This window comes from Musca autumnalis, unplaced genomic scaffold (assembly GCF_047663935.1).
Source record: "Musca autumnalis isolate F117 unplaced genomic scaffold, ASM4766393v1 scaffold_5, whole genome shotgun sequence".
Taxonomy (NCBI): domain Eukaryota; kingdom Metazoa; phylum Arthropoda; class Insecta; order Diptera; family Muscidae; genus Musca; species Musca autumnalis.
In genome coordinates this window covers 48,539,588-48,562,158 of record NW_027412088.1, presented here as the reverse complement: position 1 = coordinate 48,562,158, position 22,571 = coordinate 48,539,588, and the positions used below count along the sequence as shown (strand labels likewise).

Below are 22,571 nucleotides of genomic sequence, written 5' to 3'. Positions count from 1 at the left end.
CACCCTTTCTATCAGAACCGGTCTAAAGAAGCATCTTTTCTATCAGAAAGGGTCTAAAGAAGCATCCTTTCTATCAGAAAGGGTCTATAGAAGCATCCTTTCTTTCAGAAAGGGTCTATAGAAGCACCATTTCTTTCAGAAAGGGTCTATAAAAGCAACCTTTCATTCAGAAAGGGTCCATAGAAGCACCCTTTCATTCAGAAAGGGTCTATAGAAGCACCATTTCCATCAGAAAGGGTCTATAGAAACACCCTTTCTTTCAGAATGGGTCTATAGAAACACCCTTTCTTCAGAAAGGGTCTATAGAAGCACCCTTTTTTCAGAAGGGATCTGTAGAAGCACCCTTTCTTTTAGAAAGGATCTATAGAAGCACCCTTTATTTCAGAAAGGGTCTATAGAAGCACCCTTTCATTCAGAAAGGGTCTACAGAAGCACCCTTTCTTTCAGAAATGGTCTATAGAAGCACCCTTTCTTTCAGAAATGGTCTATAGAAGCACCCTTTCTTTCAGAAATGGTCTATAGAAGCACCCTTTCTTTCAGAAAGGATCTATAGAAGCACTCTTTCTTTCAGAAAGGATCTATAGAATCACCTTTTCTTTCAGTAAGGGTCTATAGCAGCACCCTTTATTTTAGAAAAAGGTCTGTAGAAGCACCCTTTATTTCAGGAAGGGTCTATAGAAGCACTCTTTCTTTCAGGAAGGGTCTATAGAAGCACTCTTTCTTTCAGAAAGGGTCTTTAGCAGCACCTTTTCTCTCAGGAAGGGTCTATAGGAGCACTCTTTCTTTTAGAAAGAGTCTGTAGAAGCACTCTTTCTTTTAGAAAGGGTCTATAGAAGCACTCTTTCTTCCAGAAAGGATCTATAGAAGCACCCTTTCTTCCAGGAAGGGTCTATAGAAGCACCCTTTCTTTCAGCATGGGTCTATAGAAGCACTCTTTCTTTCAGAAAGGGTCTACAGAAGCACTCTTTCTTTCAGAAAGGGTCTATAGAAGCACTCTTTCTTCCAGAAAGGGTCTATAGATGCACCCGTTCTTCCAGAGAGGGTCTATAGAAGCACCCTTTCTTTCAGAAAGGATCTATAGAAAAGCACCCTTTCTTTTAAAAAGGGTCTATAGAAGCGCCCTTTCTTTCAGGATGGGTCTATAGAAGCATTCTTTCTTTCAGAAAGGGTCTATAGAAGCACCCTTTTTATCAGAAAGGCTCTATATAAGCACCCTTTCTATCAGAAAGGGTCTATAGAAGCACCCTTTCTATCAAAAAGGGTCTATAGAAGCACCCTTTCTATCAAAAAGGGTCTATAGAAGCTCCCTGTATTTCAGAAAGGGTCTATAGAAGCACCCTTTCTATCAGAAGGGGTCTATAAAAGCACCCTTTCTATCAAAAGGGGTCTATTGAAGCACCCTTTCTATCAGAAAGGGTCTATAGAAGCACCCTATCTATCAAAAAGGGTCTATAGAAGCACCCTTTCTATCAGAAAGGGTCTATAGAGGCACCCTTTCTTTTAGAAAGGGTCTATAGAGGCACCCTTTCGTTTAGAAAGGGTCTATAGAGGCACCCTTTCTTTTAGAAAGGGTCTATAGAGGCACCCTTTCGTTTAGAAAGGGTCTATAGAGGCACCCTTTCTTTTAGAAAGGTCTATAGAAGCACCCTTTCTATCAGAAAGGGTCTATAGAAGCACCCTTTCTATCAGAAAGGGTCTATAGAAGCACCCTTTCTATCAAAAAGGGTCTATAGAAGCGCCCTTTCTATCAGAAAGCGTCTATAGAAGCACTCTTTCTTTCAGAAAGGGTCTATAGAAGCACCCTTTCATTCAAAAAGGGACCATAGAAGCATCCTTTCTTTCATAAAGCGTCTATAGAAGCACCCTTTATTTCAGAAAGGGTCTATAGAAGCACCCTTTCATTCAGAAAGGGTCTACAGAAGCACCCTTTCTTTCAGAAATGGTCTATAGAAGCACCCTTTCTTTCAGAAATGGTCTATAGAAGCACCCTTTTTTTCAGAAAGGTTCTATTGAAGCACCCTTTATTTCAGAAAGGTTATATAGAAGCACCCTTTCTATCAGAAAGCGTCTATAGAAGCACTCTTTCTTTCAGAAAGGGTCTATAGAAGCAACCTTCATTTCAGAAAGCGCCTATAGAAACACGCTTTCCTTCAGAAAGGGTCCATAGAAGCATCCTTTCTTTCATAAAGGGTCTATAGAAGCGCACCTTCTTTCAGAAAGGGTCTATAGCAGCATCCTTTCTTTAGAAAGGGTCTATAGCAGCATCCTTTCTTTCAGGAAGGGTCCATAGAAGCACCCTTTCTTGCAGGAAGGGTCTATTGAGGCACCCTTTCATTCAGAAAGGGTCTATTGAGGCACCCTTTCATTCAGAAAGGGTTTATAGAAGCACCCTTTCTTTCAGAACGGGTCTATAGATGCACCCTTTCTTGTAGAACGGGTCTATAGATGAACCCTTTCATTAAGAAAGGGTCTATAGAAGCACCCTTTCTTTCAGAACGGGTCTATAGGAGAAACCTTTCTTTCAGAACGGGTCTATAGAAGCACCCTCTCTTCCAGAATGGGTCTATAGAAGCACACTTTCTTTCAGAAAGGGTCCATTTATAGGAGCATTTAAATTCCATAGCATACTTTTAGGAACATTACTACGAAATTGTTAAGTTTAGAATGTCTTTAACGAATTCAAACATTAAATAAATGAATACTTAATAATATCTTAAGTTTGCCATAAACGTGTTATGTTTCCCAAATTAGCAATTGGTAGTGGCCAAATGCAATTACCACAGACACCACAATATGTACTGTACACCATATGCTCCCATAATTATGTATATAATTTGCCACTGATTACCTATTCTTTAATTAAATAACTTCTAATACATCCGCGCATACCAAAAAGTGCATATAAACCCGTTTTTGGAAGACTTTTGGAATAGAGTCATAAAGGAAGTTGTCTGGAGTTCGAAATATGGCAAAGTGGCAGTCCAAAGAAGTCAACCAAGCAACCAAATTGACCATTAAATTACATATTTGCTAAAAATAAATTGTCTAGCATGCGTCCAAATTAAATTAGAAGAAAACAACAACAACACCAACAAATCGGAACTGCATGCCATGCATTTAAAATAGATTTTTTATACATTTTCAAATAAAAATGATTACACAAAAATGGCAAAAATGGTAAATGTAGATCCGACAACAAAAAAGAAATGTGGAAAAAATAACTTAACTCCAGCCGAAATTGGTTTGCTGCACTGTCAAAATGTATTTGTCATTATGGGGCAAATGTGACATGACAGACAAATGGCAAACGCTCGACTTGTACGCTGTTCATTGTTCATTTGCTGTGACTTCACACAACTTGTTATTCGTGTTTGGTTTGAACGAGTCTCCCATCAATGCACCATCACCATCGCCACCACCACCACCAGCAATCACCATCACCAAATGAAATACAAAACGTGATGACCCATTTTAAAGGCTACTTATTGGGGATTTCTTGTTGTCGTGTGCATTAACCCTTTGCCTTTACCACCCGGCAGAGACGGCGACAACGACGACATTTGTACAAATTCAATTAACAAGATATTGTTGCTTGGCTGTTTTACGTCTTCTTCTCCTTCTCCTGAGTCTTCAATGTTGTCCCTTAAGTTATTTTTGCCATAATTTGCTTTGACATTTTGCCCAAATCCCCGTGAAAAATTTTTACAAGACGAGGAGAGCTTGGTTATGGTCATTGAGACAGTTACACATTTAAAGGGCAACATGAAAGGAATGTGGCATTTAACAAATTTCAGGGGGGGTTAAGAGGCTTATGGTCTTTTTGGTTCCTATAAAAAAAAAGGAATTGAAAGAATTTTAATTTTATCTTTATTCGGTTACTGGTGTTTGTACAGTACATACAATTTGGTCCTTCGAGTAGTCTCAAAATGGAGATATTTAAAATTTGTCGTGGAAAATGAAAACAATCGTTCATTGAAGTCGCCTTTTGTGGGTCTATATAACCTTATTGTGTCAGAAACCTTTCAAAATTTATAATAAAAAATCCACAGACTTACAAGGTATTTTGCTCGTTAACACATTTCGAATTATGGAAGATAACTGTTATTACAAGGCTATGTACCCTCTAGCACCATTATTGTCCCATGAAATTGAATAATTTTATCATTTAATGGCCTGGTTTTCTAAACGACCTACCAACCGGTCGTTGGGGCTAAACCTTAACAAATTTACGCGCGCCAAACAACCAACCGGTCAACTACTGAAGCAAATAAATTATTTGTGATTTCAAGAGATTCCACCAAGCAACATTGTGTACTGCGTACTCTCGTTCGTTCATTCATTGCGTTGACATGGTGTTAAGTAGCGGGATGAATTTGGCCCGCTTAAATCTTGTCACTCGGCATTTACACAGAGTCAAGTCATGCCGCGGCTGCTCTTGTTGTAATGCGGTGTTTAAATATCCATTAACACACTCCAAACTGAACAAACAAAATGCTTGAGCGAACGAAACGAACGAACAACAATTAAGAAAATTACAATTGAATGCGACAACGATAACAAATGCTGTTGACAATGAAAATCTGTGTGCCCAGCTAACAGTTAAGATTAACGGGGCGACGGTAGAAGGTAGGTGGGTAGTTTAGCTGATGTAGTTACTTTTGTTAGGTGTTGACATGCTGTCTGTTGTCGTCAGCTGTGTGGTGAGCTATTTTTCTTAAATAAATGACATTGAATTGTGGTAAAGAAGTATTTATTTGGTGGTTTGCTGTTTTTGTTGTAACTACGGAATGTGCGTAGAGAGGGGTAATTATTTGTTCTTCTTTAAGACAGCTAAGTAACATTTCAAGGAGAAAATTTCGCTCGGTAATGATGCTAATTATCCTTGGAAAAGCATTTTGAAGGAGATAAATGATCTGTGATTTTGTTTCTACGAGGAACATAATATTGGAATTTAGAGGAAATTTAAAGGAACCTTAAAAAAATGAAGAAAAAATAGGAAATTTTTCTATAAAAAATCCAGATCGTAAAACTATTTTGGTTGGAAAATGTGCGAAACATAAACCAGATGGAAACCCTGTATGACGAATGAAGTTCTGTTGCTTTCTACTCGTGCATGAAATTAGGGGTACTTAGATCGAGTTCCATGCTAGAGTAATTTTATGAAATTGCAGTAGTGGGGAACTCGATTTAAGAACCCCCTAGTTTCATGCACGAATACAAAGCAACTGGCGTTTCGGAAGTCAGCCTTACTGTCCAAAATATTCCTGTTTGTACAGTATATGGAATTTTGGTCCTTCGAGTGATCCCAGTAACTCAATATCAGTTTGAATTGCTAAGATTTGGCCCCACTAGTCGGTTGGTAGGTAGTTTAGAAAATCAGACCATTAAATTATCAAATTGTTTCAATGATGGAGGAAAATAAAGTAGTATAAATATACTTTCATGCCTCCGAATGTGTTAAGCAAAATACCTTGTAGGTCTCTGGAATTTTATATTATTACTTTGAAGTTTTAAAAGGTTCCCAAAGATAACTCCAATGAATAAGTATTTTATTTGTAATGATTTTCCTTGAAGAAGACGTAAATATCTGATTTTTGAGACTACCCGAAGGACCAATTACTTTGAGCATTATGTGGAATTTGAAAAGGCACACGATAATGCCTTCTTCTTGTCATCTTTCCATTTACGAGATTATTTTTCGACCTTGCCATATTTATTAAAGATGCCTTTTGGCAATTAATCAGATGTTGGACATCAAAATTTCAAGTTCTACAAAATTCAGGCTGATATCAAGTTGTTGAGACCACTCGAAGGACCAAAAATTCAATTAACTGTACAAAGAAGACTAATTTTTACTCTAGAAGATGATTTTTTGACCTTGTGAGATGACCTTTTGATTTTTAATCAGAAGTGGTCCGTCGGAGAATCGAGTTTTATGAAATTCAAGCCGATATTGAGTTGTTGGGATCACTCGTACATATACTGTACCAAAATACTTCTTTCGTCTCTAGAAGATATTTTTTTCACCGTTTGATGTTTAATCAGTTGGCTTTTTGTTCGAGGTATATACGAGTGACCTACTTTATTTTTGCAAACAGTTGTGATCATTAGAAGAACCAATATTATAAATAATGTACAAACCAGACTAATATAGGAGATTTTTTATCCCTTATCCCTTCCAAGAATGCATTCTTCTTGCGATCATTCCCTCTAGAAGGTAATTTTTCGATCTTGTGATATTTAATAAGCGGACCTTTGGCCTTCAATGTAAAGTCTTGCGTCGAAGAAAAGAGTTTTATAAAATTCAAGGTGATATCGAGTTGTTGGGACCACTCGAAGGACCAAAAATTACATTAACTGTACAAACAAGACTACTTTCTACTGTAGAAGATTATTTTTTGACAGGCAGCCCTTTTGATCTTTTATAAGAAGTCTGGTGTCGAAGAATTAATTTTTATTAAATTCAAGCTGCTATTGAGATGTTGGAACAACTCGAAGGACCAAAATTACACATACTGTACAAACAAGACTTGTTTGGGCACACTAAGTAATTAGCTTGCTCTCTAGAAGCTTTATTGACCCTCTTTTATACAATCAAACGATATTATAGTCGTCGATCGGACGGCGAATAAAGATTTTTTCATAATATTGAGTTGTTGTGATAATTTGAAAGTCGGAAATTAAACATACTATACAAATATGGCCCTATGCTCCTTATAGTATTTTAAAGGAATAAAATATATAAAAATATGGCAACAGGAGCACATTTTACCCCCTATGGACATATATTCTTGTGACCCTTTCTTCTAGAATATTTGGTTTCCTTTCGGTTTTCAATCGGAAGCCGATATTGAAATTTTCGGTTAACTCCTAGAACAAATACTGTACAAGCAAGTCTAATCTGGTCATTGTTATCCTCACTAAGAAATTACCTTTTCTTTCTAGATCACTTTCAGGCCATCGGTGCTTCAATCAGCGGATTGACCGGCGAACAAATATTTTTTTTTGTTGTCTTATTTGGACGAATTTCATTATTTATGAAAGTGTTTAATTAATTGAATTAATCGAGCTAAACATTATTGCATTAATTTCTAGATATAATTTATTTTTGAAGCCTTTTCTTATCAAGTCAACCTAATGTCCTAGTGTCCGATTTTTTTTATTCAGGCGTAAGTATCTGGAGTATTATCTACTTGACGTGTTGAAAGGCCCAACAAAATAGGGTTATGTGGAAACATAAAACGTGTGTTCGTGGAAAAATCTATGATACCTCCTTTTTGAAACTACTCGAAGGACCAAACGTGCGGTGAGAATCATATATGAATTTTTATTTCATATTTTGGGCGGTTTTTAACACTAAATGATTATAAAGATATACAAAAGGTGACTTCAAGGAATCGAATAATGAAATCAAATATTCCACGAAAAATCGTAATATCTATTTGTATGAGTCTACTCGAAGGACCAAAAGTTTGTTAAAAATTAAATGGATATTTTAAGCACACCAAAGGTGCAGCCTTTATTAATCATAGTCCTAAATATCGCCATTTTAACACAACTCAAAGTGCAAAACGTGTGTTAGAAATTAAATTGCGGTTCAAAAAGACGACCTCATTTAATTATATTTAGATTTTCCGAAATTTCTCATTTTGGGGACTACTCGAAGGACCAAAAGGTTATGTACTGTACAAACACGATCAATATTTGCTTTCTCCAAGCTATTAATTTACTTTTATTTAACTTCATTAGACCTTTGGGGCCATTAAACGAAAGTTATGTGGCAACATTTTCTGTTGTCTATTTAAGGTCATTGATTTACAAAAGTTATTACAATAAGAAAACACTTTCGATTTCCCTTTCCATTATGAACCAAACAAACAAAGACAAAAACACAGGAACTTGTTCGTTTATTTATTCATAGAGGGGCATTCAAGCGCTTAAGTGGTCATCTCGTAGGCCGGCCTTTTCCCCCTGACCATTTGTTTGTTATGCTGTCTAATAATGTCAACAAATTTATGTTTGTGTTCAAAATGCATTTTCAAAAAAACAACAACACACTTTTTAATTACGAGTGTCTATTGTTGTCAATATTTGTGCTGGGGTGTCAAACGTTTTGTCTGCCACCACAAAACCAATATCTGTTTTTGTTGATAACGAGTGGGGCGCCTCTTTCGATAGTTAATATGTATTTTTAATTAGGTGCTTAAAAACCATTAATTAGAAGTTTTTAAAAATGTATTTCAAACATAGCCCAGCTTTCATATGAAAGCTTGACCCGACTGCATTCCATAAGTTTTCTTTTCCATAACACAATGGATCTACTTTATCTGCACCATTTCTTTTCTATTCTATTATTCAAGGTTTCTTCAAACACACAACATACTTGATGAATACCGAGCACGCATCGCATTCATATTTGTGAGGTTTAAGCTGTGTATAAAGAAGTACATATTTAACTTGTCTAATGAAATGTTGTTATTGTTTTTGTGTGCTAACGACTGCAAAGCCGTTGCAATCAACATTTTAGAGGCTTTTCTTTGTTTGGCCCCCAGTCGACATCAATGTTTTGGCTATTCATTATTATTCATGACTTAGTCACGCATTTTTGTCTTAAAAGAAACAGAATTTGTAACAAAAAATATTTTTTTATGTGCTCATATAAAACTAAAAAAAAAACAGAAAAAGAAAAATAAGTAAAACTGTAGTATTTGTTGTTGATGCAACATATTTTCTTTAGCATTTTTACTGTGGCTCCCAAATGTGTGTGCATTTTCTTTTGAGTGACCTACTTTAGTTTAGCAAAAAGAAAAAAAAAAAGAAGTAATGCTTCGGTGTAGATGCTAATATTGAGTTTTTTTTTTTACTTAAAGAACCAATATTACAAATATTGTACAAGCAAGTCTAATGTTAAATATTTCTGTCACTTCAAGAATGCATTCTTCTTCTTTGGGTCTTCAATCTAAAGTCTTGCATCGAAGAAAAGAGTTTTATAAAATTCAAGCTGAGAGTTGTTGAGACCACTCGAAGGACCAAAAATTCCATTAACTGTACAAACAAGACTACGTTCTACTCTAATTGTATCAAATTCGAATTGTATCAAATTCGAGCTGATATTGAGTTGTTGGGACTACTTGAAGGACCAAACTTACTTAAACTGCATCAACAAGACTAAATAGACACCTCTGCCCCAAATAAGTAAATTTCTGATTCTACAATATTATTTTTTGATGTTTAATCAGATGACCTTGTGATCTTCAATCATAAGTGCTCCGTCGAAGAATCGAGTTTTATAAAATTCAAGCTGATAGTGAGTTGTTGATACCACTCGAAGGAAAAAATTCCATAACCTGTACAAACAGGACTACTTTTAACTCCAGAAGATTACTTTGTTGACTTTGTGATGTTTAATCAGCATGCCTTTTGATCTTGAATGAGAAGTTGGTTGTTGAAGAACGGAATTTTATCGAATTCTAGCTGATATTGAGTTTTTGGGACTACTCGAATGCTCAAAATTGCATAAACTATACAAACGACACTAATTTTGACATGTTTGTCCCTATAAAGTAAATTTCCTACCCTAGAAGATTATTTTTTGTCCTTGTGATAATTCATCAGTACGTCTCTTGATCTTCAATCAGAAGTAGGCCGATGAAGAATCGAGTTTTATAAAATTCAAGCTGATAGAGAGTTGTTGAGTCCTCTCGAAGGACCAAAGATTACATAAACTGTACAAACAAGATTACTTTATTGACTTTGTGATGTTCAATCAATTCTAGCTGATATTGAGTTTTTGGGACTACTCGAATGCCCAACCTTGCATAAACTGTACAAACGACACTAATTTTGACATGTTTGTCCCTATAAAGTAAATTTCCTACTCTAGAAGATTATTTTTTGTTCTTGTGATGTTTCATTAGTAGGTCTTTTGATCTTCAATCAGAAGTAGGCCTTCGAAGAAAAGAATTTTGTAAAATTCAAGCTGATAGTGTGTTGTTGAGACCACTCGAAGGACCAAAAATTCCATAAACTAGACGATTATTTTTTGACATTGCGATGTGTCATCAGTAGGCGTTTAAATCTTTATCCAGAAGTAAGCCACGGAAGAGCAGAATTTTGTAAAATTTAAGCAAATCGGAAGATATTCTAAAGTCGGCTGGCAAACGAGTATTTTTTATAATATTCAGGTATAATGGCGAGTTGTTGTGTTCTCCAAAATTGCAAATATTGTACCAAGATGGCCAATGAAATACATTCTCTTCTAAAGGCAGATACTTTGCAATTTTTCCTCTAAAAGAATTCTTTGTGTTGGAGTCTTTAATCAAATGTTAAAATTGAGTTGTTGGGATCATTCAAAAGAACTGTACAATCAGGTCTTCTTTAGGCATTTTTGTTTCCTATAAATAATGGCCTTTTTCTGTAGGAGATTGGTTCGATTTCTAGTAAACTTTTCCACTAGAAGCTTTGTTTGCTTTTATTGCGTTGTTGGGATCACTCGAAGGACCAAAATTACATATACTGTACTAAGTTGGACAATTTTGGTCCCAATGAATAACGATATTTCCCTCTAGATTATTTTCACTTTGTATTCTTCAGTTGAAGGATATTTTAGTAATGGATAGGCGAAAGATTAAAGCGTTATGCTATTCAGGCGTAGTACTGAATTCTTGTGGTCACTTGAAGGACCAAATACTGTACAAACATGGTAAATTGTACCCATTTTGCCACCTTTATGTATCTGATTCTGATTCACTCGAAGTACCAAAAATTACTGTACAAAAATACTAATGCAAGTAATTTTACTCACTATATGAAAACTTTTTCCTTTAGAAAATTTTGTTTGACCTTCTAGTCTTCAAGCATAAGATCTTTTTTTGGTGGTCCTGCGAAGAATTCTAGAAGTTGACCAACGAAAAAATCGATATTTATGATTTACTGAGTTGTTGTGATCGGTAGAAGGACCAACATTTTAAATACTGTACAAAAAACAAGACCACGAATATAATACACAGAATATTTTGGTCTAAAAAATCTCAACACATATTAGCCAATGAGGAACCAAATAAAAAAAAAAAAAACAAGTAAAAAGGCGGAAGTGGACGTGGATAGGCCACACACTTAGAAAATCACAAAACAGTTACAGAAAAGGCACAAGAAGGCCGGGAAGACAGAATTATATATGGCAACGAACAGTGCAATTTTTCCCCAATAGTAGACATTCTAGTAGCCTTGTCTCTTAGAAACATCTTCGGCCTTGTAGTCTTCAGTCAATGTTATAGTGAGGACAATCTTAAGTTCTTCCTTATGTATACTCTTTATGAGAAGAATGGTATTTAGCGCGACAAAATTTAAGGTACTGTACACACATAATTTGTCCTTTTTTGCCTTTTAGTATACGACTGGTCTTCTATGAGAAGTTTTTAATATTAATATGGGAAGTCCTACCTGCCTTTAAACGACCTTTGCCTATTTTTGGGATGAGCTTCATTAGAAGATCCTCCAGGCTACTATTAATGAGTTTTTGTGATACCTCGAAGGACCAAAATAGCAAATTAGTCTAGAAACTAAAATAATGGGCTTTCGAAGACCAACTCAAACTCTTCTACAAAGAGAATCTGATTTCTTCTTCACTTGATGGGCCTGCTTAGAAAATTTGCCTTTCAGGACAAGATCGTTTGGATTTATTTCAGCAAACATTTGGCTCTTCTTTGAGAAGATATCTTGGGAGAAGAGTTTTTTTGTCATTTAAAATACACATTTTAGTGTTATATGAGAAAACATATTTCTAAAATGAATTTTTATACAAAATCAAAGGTCTCCGAGACTTGTTCATTAAGAAGACTTATTGGTCTTCCTTATGAAGACATAATTTTCATATTTGAAATAAGTTATGGGTCATCAATGAAACATTTAATGGTTTTCTTTTAGAAGACTTATGGGTCATCAATGAGAATAGAAGGGCTTATTGGTCTTCTTTCAGAATACTTTTTGCTCTTATATTAGGAGACATATAGGTAGTATAAGAAAAGACTTCTTGGTTTTCTATGCGAAGACTAGGGATCTTTATAGAGAAAACCTGGTCTTTTAAGAAGTTATTTATTTGATTTTTTTGTGAAGGACTATTGGTCTTTCATAAAAATACCCAATCGTCTTCTATGGACACTTTCTTAATCTAATTTCTTCCCCTCCCCTTCACGATGAATTGTAAAATATACTTTCCCATTTTACTTTTTTCTCACTTAGAAGATCCATTTTCTTTAATCGCTCGGCTTTTTGACTTTTAACGACTTCTACAGAGAACATACATGAATCTCAGTTTTCAGATCACTCGAAGGACCAACATTTAAAGTACTGTATACACTATATTGTCTTCCTATACGTCGATCTGTGAAAAGAATATACACATGTTTGCCTAATAAAATATATATTTGTTATTAATTATCCCGACTATCAATATGATCTTTGGTGGTATGATTGTTCTAATTATTGATCTTCTATGATAATGGGGGCTTTTAAATGAAAACTATCCCTATGTTTTGTCTCTCTGCCGTTTCAACTTAAAGAAGGCAGTGAGAAAACTGACGAGGAGTTTTCATTCAGAAAAACAACCACAACGTGAAAATTATTTCGAGATATTTGGAGTTTCGTATAGAGAAGAAAAATAATTTTGTATAACATTGATTCATCAGTGTATACTAGGCACTACTATGATGATTTATGCATTATAGCAATGCAAACAGTTCAGTTTTTCTTAAATTAGAAGACTGTTTTAGCCTGGACAGACGGCAGTCTTAATTTGCATTAACAGCCTTAATTCAAATTAATTTGAACATTATCCCCATTATTAATGCACAAAATCAAAGGAAATTTAAATTGAATTTAGCAATTTCAATATGGCAATGCTGTTGAAAATCAATTGTCTTTTGTCAAATTTCCATGTTTAAGAAAATAAAAAGGGAAAGCAAATCAGCAATTTTCGCGTTTCTTCAAAATAAGTAGTGGCCTTTCGCGAGTAGAATAGCAGCTAATCGTTTTTACGCCTTCTAACAAATCTCTTTTTCAAATTTTTATTTTCACAAAAAATGTCATTACCCACCATACCAATTCTATCGAAAGCTATATCTTCCTCAAATGTTTTTTTTTTTAAGTTTTGCAATATTTTTATAATATTAAAAAGACTCAAAAATATCGCGAATAAATTAAATTTAATTTTGCTTCATCGTGGTGAAAAGATTAAAGGTAAAAAGTGTATTTGTTTCGCATATATTGGCGAACTTTTGTAAAGCTTTATGAAATGGTCTGCTGGGTACAAGCAAACAACACAAACAGCTGTTTCATAAATGCAAATACTATCGTCTGTCAGGGTGAAAAATTAATTCAAATTAGTGCATTTTTAATGCAAATTAACTCTGCCGTCTGTCTAGGGTATTTGACCTTTTACTGGGCCTTCGTGTGGCCACTTCAAAGACCTGTTGTTTTATACCCTTTTCGACAAAGAATCTCTCGAAGGACCATGATTTCAGCTACTGTACATATGGTATTGGTCTTCCATGAGAAAATTCTACGGTATACTATGTGAAAATGTTTTGTTTTAGTTTTCTAAAAAAATACTTTGATTTTTTTGTTGCAAGATCTTTTGGCTTCCTTTTCGATTTCTTGTGATAATATTTGTGAGACGTGCTATTCTTCAAATATAGGACTTTTTATTATCCTATTAGACTATAGTACGGTCATTCTTATTGTTATTTACTAATTTCAACAACAAATAACCATTTTGACATCACTCGAAGGACCAAAATGTCAAGTACTGTACACATATGTGGTATTTTTTTAAGAGTTCGATCTGTTTTCTAAATGAGGGAGTTTTTGTTCTTCTTAGAAGAGCTGTAGGCCTTCTTTGTGCATGGCGGTTTTGTTCTTTGGGTCTTTCTACGAGAATAAATTTGTATATTCTATGCGGAAACGTTATGATATTTTTGATTAGACCTTCAAACTATTATTGAAAATGGCCTTGTGAACTTATGTGAGAAGAACACTTAGTCCTCAAAGGGAAGAAAAATCCCAACTCAGAAAGAAGAACTTCTTGTGCAAAATCATTTGGGGAACACTGTTCTTCATTCTCTAATTCTTCAACATATAAAATGTTGGTGTTCGTCATCACTGCCAGCCAGCACCATCATGTTCATGTTTGCTGCCTCCCATCAAATCAGTGCAGTTCCCTGCAGTTGTATGACCCAAAATTGATATGAATGTGCTGCAGCAGCAGCGGCACCAATGTTTACACTGAATGTTGAGAATATACACTTATCTTTGTTTCTGTGTTTTATTTCGTATTTGACGCACTATGTGTGCGCCCCAGTCAATACTCTGTTCTTCAATGCTATATGTATTTTGTTACACTTGCACTATGGCTCGATGTTTGTTAATCTCTATGTGTGAAATGTGCTCGAGACACTTGTTGATTGTTGTTGAGTTTATTTATTTTATTGCCTCTTGTGCTTGCAACTTTCAGTGGCCGTTCGCGCTATCTCAAAGACGAGGCAAATCCTAAATTAAATAAAACAGAGAAATATTGAAAATAATGCTGGGTTTGCAAGTGATTTGGAAATCACAGAAAAAAGGCATTTATTCGAAAACAAAATAACAAGATAATAACATTGTTGAATGATGTAATATTTATTAATAGGATAATTTTCTGTTGAGTGTTAGTTTGCTGGGATTTGAATTTAAATATGAGAAGATAAGAAAGTTGCGAAAATATATCGTTTGAAGTCACCTCATCTTTAAAAAATCCACGCTTATTGTGGCCTTTGATGGCTACTAAAAATCTTTAAAAAATCCACGCTTATTGTGGCCTTTGATGGCTACTAAAAATCTTTAAAAAATCCACGCTTATTGTGGCCTTTGATGGCTACTAAAAATCTTTAAAAAATCCACGCTTATTGTGGCCTTTGATGGCTACTAAAAATCTTTAAAAAATCCACGCTTATTGTGGCCTTTGATGGCTACTAAAAATCTTTAAAAAATCCACGCTTATTGTGGCCTTTGATGGCTACTAAAAATCTTTAAAAAATCCACGCTTATTGTGGCCTTTGATGGCTACTAAAAATCTTTAAAAAATCCACGCTTATTGTGGCCTTTGATGGCTACTAAAAATCTTTAAAAAATCCACGCTTATTGTGGCCTTTGATGGCTACTAAAAATCTTTAAAAAATCCACGCTTATTGTGGCCTTTGATGGCTACTAAAAATCTTTAAAAAATCCACGCTTATTGTGGCCTTTGATGGCTACTAAAAATCTTTAAAAAATCCACGCTTATTGTGGCCTTTGATGGCTACTAAAAATCTTTAAAAAATCCACGCTTATTGTGGTCTATGGTGGCTGCTAAAAATCTTTAAAAAATCAACGCTTATTGTGGCCTTTGATGGCTCCTAAAAATCATTAAAAAATCCTTGCTTATTGTGGCCATTGATGGTTCCCTAAAAATCTTTAAAAAATCAACGCTTATTGTGGCCTTTGATGGCTACTAAAAATCTTTAAAATATCCACGCTTATTGTGGCCTTTGATGGCTACTAAAAATCTTTAAAAAATCCACGCTTATTGTGGCCTTTGATGGCTACTAAAAATCTTTAAAAAATCCACGCTTATTGTGGCCTTTGATGGCTACTAAAAATCTTTAAAAAATCAACGCTTATTGTTGCCTTTGATGGCTCCTAAAATTCTTTTCAATTAGAAGGCCTATTGTCCTTTAACCATTTCCACACAGAACCTATATGAATATAATTTTTGAGATCCCTCGAAGGACCAATATTTGAAGTACTGTACACACGATATTTACGCTCTAGAAGCTGATGTGTGGTGGTCTTCACTGAGAAAAGAGCCTAGTTTGGTTTGTCCAATGAAATATCAATCTGTAATATATTCTTCCGACTATCCAACAGAACTTTTGCACTTTATTTTGAATTTAAGTTCTTCTCTTTCATATTCTTTCCCAATTTTATTTTATTTACTGTTTATGATTTTAAAAGATAAATTTTCTTTAATCGCATGGCTTGTTGTCTTAATACCACTTCTACATAGAACATACATGAATCTCATTTTCGAGACCACTCGAAGGACCAACATTTGAGGTACTGTACTGTACACACAATATTGGTATTTTATGTGTTGCTAATGCGGTCTTCAGTGGGAAAAGACCATAATTTTCTTCATCCAATAAAATATCAATCTGTGATCTATTCCTACGGCTATACACCTGAGCTTTGGTCCATACTTTTGATCTAATTTCTTCTCTTCTTTTTGCCTTGTTTATGACGAATTTCAAAATATACTTTCCCATTTTACTTTTTCCTCGAGGCATGGGCCATTTAGACCATTTAGAATTATTGATGTTTGTCACCTTTCTTTAGAACTTTTATTTATTTCAGTCGTATTTTATTTGAATGTCTTTCTCTTCATCTTCCAAAATTCAATTTATGACAATTTTTATGGCTCCTTTTATTCATTATTATTTATTAATCATTGTCTCTATGGCTTCCTTTCTCTTTACAGATCTAGCTCAGTGAGCAAGCGACAGTCTAAAGGCAATCTAAACGAACGACAACAACATTCATTTATGCCGCTTACATTCACTTAAAAATCCGCTAATAAATAAATTGAAAAAAATTAAGAAGAAACAACAACAACATTCAAACAAAACGAAGAATAACCAACGATCATTTCATTAGAAGTGAAAATAAATAAAAAAAAAACAAGAACCACAAACAAAAATAAGAAATTTATTTTTCAAGACTGTGAAAAGCAAATTTAATCAATTAAAAATGTCTCGTCAATTGTTAAACTTATTGCTGACATTTTGCAATATTCAAACGACTTAAGAAGTTTCGGTCAAATTTTCGAACTTCTGTAACAAAAAAAGAAATATTCAGAAAAGAAATATCGAAAAAAAAAAATAAAAAAGTGTCAATTCATCACTTTTTGTTCAACGTATCAAATGATCCATTGCTGGATCTTATAATTTTTTGAAATCATTTTCAGTTCCAAACTTCTAATCACGCGTTTATGAATATCAAATTACCAAAAAAGTCTGTCTTTAATGTCAATTAACTGAGAGAAAAAACACGTATCGAAGTGTAAGAAAAAAAATCAAAATCATTATTAAAACTTTCGCGAATTTAAATCTATAAATAAAACCCGGCTTTACAATGGATATGAGCATGGAAAGAGATAGCTCCGCCCTGGGGAGTTTATTCCAGCAGATAATTAATGATATGAAGGTAAGTTTGAAGCAGAACTTTTTTTATTTCTTTATTAAAACACAAGAATTAGGAGAAATTTTGTATTATAATGACAAGTCATTACTTTGTAATGATAAATGATGTGGCATATTTAGATTTTGCCTTTAACCAGCAGACCTACTGTCCTATGACCATTTTCACATAGAACATACATGAATATAATTTTTGAGACCACTCGAAGGACCAATATTTTAGGTACTGTACTCACAATATTGGCATTTTATAAGAAGTCTTCAGTGAGAAGAGAACAGAAATTTGTTTGCCTATTGAGCGTTATTATTTTTTTCTTTAAAAAATCCACGCCTATTGTGGCCTTTGATGGTTGCTAAAAATCTTTAAAAAATCCACGCCTATTGTGGCCTTTGATGGTTGCTAAAAATCTTTAAAAAATCCACGCCTATTGTGGCCTTTGATGGTTGCTAAAAATCTTTAAAAAATCCACGCCTATTGTGGCCTTTGATGGTTGCTAAAAATCTTTAAAAAATCCACGCCTATTGTGGCCTTTGATGGTTGCTAAAAATCTTTAAAAAATCCACGCCTATTGTGGCCTTTGATGGTTGCTAAAAATCTTTAAAAAATCCACGCCTATTGTGGCCTTTGATGGTTGCTAAAAATCTTTAAAAAATCCACGCCTATTGTGGCCTTTGATGGTTGCTAAAAATCTTTAAAAAATCCACGCCTATTGTGGCCTTTGATGGTTGCTAAAAATCTTTAAAAAATCCACGCCTATTGTGGCCTTTGATGGTTGCTAAAAATCTTTAAAAAATCCACGCCTATTGTGGCCTTTGATGGTTGCTAAAAATCTTTAAAAAATCCACGCCTATTGTGGCCTTTGATGGTTGCTAAAAATCTTTAAAAAATCCACGCCTATTGTGGCCTTTGATGGTTGCTAAAAATCTTTAAAAAATCCACGCCTATTGTGGCCTTTGATGGTTGCTAAAAATCTTTAAAAAATCCACGCCTATTGTGGCCTTTGATGGTTGCTAAAAATCTTTAAAAAATCCACGCCTATTGTGGCCTTTGATGGTTGCTAAAAATCTTTAAAAAATCCACGCCTATTGTGGCCTTTGATGGTTGCTAAAAATCTTTAAAAAATCCACGCCTATTGTGGCCTTTGATGGTTGCTAAAAATCTTTAAAAAATCCACGCCTATTGTGGCCTTTGATGGTTGCTAAAAATCTTTAAAAAATCCACGCCTATTGTGGCCTTTGATGGTTGCTAAAAATCTTTAAAAAATCCACGCCTATTGTGGCCTTTGATGATTGCTAAAAATCTTTAAAAAATCCACGCCCATTGTGGCCTTTGATGGTTGCTAAAAATCTTTAAAAAATCCACGCCCATTGTGGCCTTTGATGGTTGCTAAAAATCTTTAAAAAATCCACGCCTATTGTGGCCTTTGATGGTTGCTAAAAATCTTTAAAAAATCCACGCCTATTGTGGCCTTTGATGATTGCTAAAAATCTTTAAAAAATCCACGCCCATTGTGGCCTTTGATGGTTGCTAAAAATCTTTAAAAATTCCACGCCTATTGTGGCCTTTGATGGTTGCCAAAAATCTTTAAAAAATCCACGCCTATTGTGGCCTTTGATGGTTGCCAAAAATCTTTAAAAAATCCACGCCTATTGTGGCCTTTGATGGTTGCCAAAAATCTTTAAAAAATCCACGCCTATTGTGGCCTTTGATGGTTGCCAAAAATCTTTAAAAAATCCACGCCTATTGTGGCCTTTGATGGTTGCTAAAAATCTTTAAAAAATCCACGCCTATTGTGGCCTTTGATGGTTGCTAAAAATCTTTAAAAAATCCACGTTTTTGGTGGGCTTTGATGGTTGCTAAAAATCTTTAAAAAATCCACGCCCATTGTGGTTGCTAAAAATCTTTAAAAAATCCACGCCCATTGTGGTTGCTAAAAATCTTTAAAAAATCCACGCCCATTGTGGTTGCTAAAAATCTTTAAAAAATCCACGCCCATTGTGGTTGCTAAAAATCTTTAAAAAATCCACGCCCATTGTGGTTGCTAAAAATCTTTAAAAAATCCACGCCCATTGTGGTTGCTAAAAATCTTTAAAAAATCCACGCCCATTGTGGTTGCTAAAAATCTTTAAAAAATCCACGCCCATTGTGGTTGCTAAAAATCTTTAAAAAATCCACGCCCATTGTGGCCTTTGATGGTTGCTAAAAATCTTTAAAAAATCCACGCCCATTGTGGCCTTTGATGGTTGCTAAAAATCTTTAAAAAATCCACGCCCATTGTGGCCTTTGATGGTTGCTAAAAATCTTTAAAAAATCCACGCCCATTGGCCTTTGATGGTTGCTAAAAATCTTTAAAAAATCCACGCCCATTGTGGTTGCTAAAAATCTTTAAAAAATCCACGCCCATTGTGGTTGCTAAAAATCTTTAAAAAATCCACGCCCATTGTGGTTGCTAAAAATCTTTAAAAAATCCACGCCCATTGTGGTTGCTAAAAATCTTTAAAAAATCCACGCCCATTGTGGTTGCTAAAAATCTTTAAAAAATCCACGCCCATTGTGGTTGCTAAAAATCTTTAAAAAATCCACGCCCATTGTGGTTGCTAAAAATCTTTAAAAAATCCACGCCCATTGTGGTTGCTAAAAATCTTTAAAAAATCCACGCCCATTGTGGTTGCTAAAAATCTTTAAAAAATCCACGCCCATTGTGGTTGCTAAAAATCTTTAAAAAATCCACGCCCATTGTGGCCTTTGATGGTTGCTAAAAATCTTTAAAAAATCCACGCCCATTGTGGCCTTTGATGGTTGCTAAAAATCTTTAAAAAATCCACGCCCATTGGCCTTTGATGGTTGCTAAAAATCTTTAAAAAATCCACGCCCATTGGCCTTTGATGGTTGCTAAAAATCTTTAAAAAATCCACGCCCATTGGCCTTTGATGGTTGCTAAAAATCTTTAAAAAATCCACGCCTATTGTGGCCTTTGATGTTGGCTAAAAATCTTTAAAAAATCCACGCCTATTGTGGCCTTTGATGTTGGCTAAAAATCTTTAAAAAATCCACGCCTATTGTGGCCTTTGATGTTGGCTAAAAATCTTTAAAAAATCCACGCCTATTGTGGCCTTTGATGTTGGCTAAAAATCTTTAAAAAATCCACGCCTATTGTGGCCTTTGATGTTGGCTAAAAATCTTTAAAAAATCCACGCCTATTGTGGCCTTTGATGTTGGCTAAAAATCTTTAAAAAATCCACGCCTATTGTGGCCTTTGATGTTGGCTAAAAATCTTTAAAAAATCCACGCCTATTGTGGCCTTTGATGTTGGCTAAAAATCTTTAAAAAATCCACGCCTATTGTGGCCTTTGATGTTGGCTAAAAATCTTTAAAAAATCCACGCCTATTGTGGCCTTTGATGTTGGCTAAAAATCTTTAAAAAATCCACGCCTATTGTGGCCTTTGATGTTGGCTAAAAATCTTTAAAAAATCCACGCCTATTGTGGCCTTTGATGTTGGCTAAAAATCTTTAAAAAATCCACGCCTATTGTGGCCTTTGATGTTGGCTAAAAATCTTTAAAAAATCCACGCCTATTGTGGCCTTTGATGTTGGCTAAAAATCTTTAAAAAATCCACGCCTATTGTGGCCTTTGATGATTGCTAAAAATCTTTAAAAAATCCACGCCTATTGTGGCCTTTGATGATTGCTAAAAATCTTTAAAAAATCCACGCCTATTGTGGCCTTTGATGTTGGCTAAAAATCTTTAAAAAATCCACGCCTATTGTGGCCTTTGATGATTGCTAAAAATCTTTAAAAAATCCACGCCTATTGTGGCCTTTGATGTTGGCTAAAAATCTTTAAAAAATCCACGCCTATTGTGGCCTTTGATGATTGCTAAAAATCTTTAAAAAATCCACGCCTATTGTGGCCTTTGATGATTGCTAAAAATCTTTAAAAAATCCACGCCTATTGTGGCCTTTGATGATTGCTAAAAATCTTTAAAAAATCCACGCCTATTGTGGCCTTTGATGATTGCTAAAAATCTTTAAAAAATCCACGCCTATTGTGGCCTTTGATGATTGCTAAAAATCTTTAAAAAATCCACGCCTATTGTGGCCTTTGATGATTGCTAAAAATCTTTAAAAAATCCACGCCTATTGTGGCCTTTGATGATTGCTAAAAATCTTTAAAAAATCCACGCCTATTGTGGCCTTTGATGGTTGCTAAAAATCTTTAAAAAATCCACGCCTATTGTGGCCTTTGATGGTTGCCAAAAATCTTTAAAAAATCCACGCCTATTGTGGCCTTTGATGGTTGCTAAAAATCTTTAAAAAATCCACGCCTATTGTGGCCTTTGATGGTTGCTAAAAATCTTTAAAAAATCCACGTTTTTGGTGGGCTTTGATGGTTGCTAAAAATCTTTAAAAAATCCACGTTTTTGGTGGGCTTTGATGGTTGCTAAAAATCTTTAAAAAATCCACGCCTATTGTGGCCTTTGATGGTTGCTAAAAATCTTTAAAAAATCCACGTTTTTGGTGGGCTTTGATGGTTGCTAAAAATCTTTAAAAAAACCACGCCTATTGTGGCCTTTGATGGTTGCTAAAAATCTTTAAAAAATCCACGCCTATTGTGGCCTTTGATGGTTGCTAAAAATCTTTAAAAAATCCACGCCTATTGTGGCCTTTGATGGTTGCTAAAAATCTTTAACCCAGATATGCCCAGCGTCCTATATATAGGACACACAAAATTCTTGGTAATTTGATATGTTATGTTTATCAAAGTACCGTTTATTTTGGTGATATACTCAGTACACATCTGTAGCTCTTGGGATATTTTGTGATTCCATTATTTTGAGCTACTATTTTTGAGTTTTGAGGTCTAGTTCATCGAAGTTGCCACCTATCGCTTAGTTTTTACAATGATTTGCGTTACGACCGATTAATTATTGGGTAGTTTTATAACGAAAACATACACGATGTGGAGCCTACTACGAAAAAACGTTAACTAGATGCCGAAAAGGTGTCTTTGGACTATATGTCAAATGTTTTGTGTCCCATAACTCCCAGTTATAAGATAAAACCCTGTGTCCAAAAGTGGCCTCAAAAACCACTTTTTTCAAAAAAATTTTAAAAAACATATAAACATACAGTTATTATTTCACATTTGCTTCTAAAATAATATAAAAATACTTTTAAAATGATCACGATCAAGCAATGGGCATATCTGGGTTAAAAAATCCACGTTTTTGGTGGGCTTTGATGGTTGCTAAAAATCTTTAAAAAATCCACGCCTATTGTGGCCTTTGATGGTTGCTAAAAAT

At 34.7% G+C, this 22,571-nt stretch overlaps 1 protein-coding gene across 6 annotated transcripts in view; it reads left to right on the top strand.

Moving 5' to 3' along the window:
* mim (missing-in-metastasis) overlaps positions 1-22,571 on the top strand; it is a 396,419-nt gene that overhangs the window by 113,804 nt on the left and 260,044 nt on the right. For all 6 annotated transcript variants that reach the window (XM_073988101.1, XM_073988098.1, XM_073988097.1 and 3 more), the window contains one exon: positions 16,550-17,274. In XM_073988101.1, coding sequence (XP_073844202.1) covers positions 17,203-17,274 — 72 coding nt within the window. In that variant the 5' untranslated portion in view covers positions 16,550-17,202. The remainder of the gene's footprint in view (positions 1-16,549; positions 17,275-22,571) is intronic.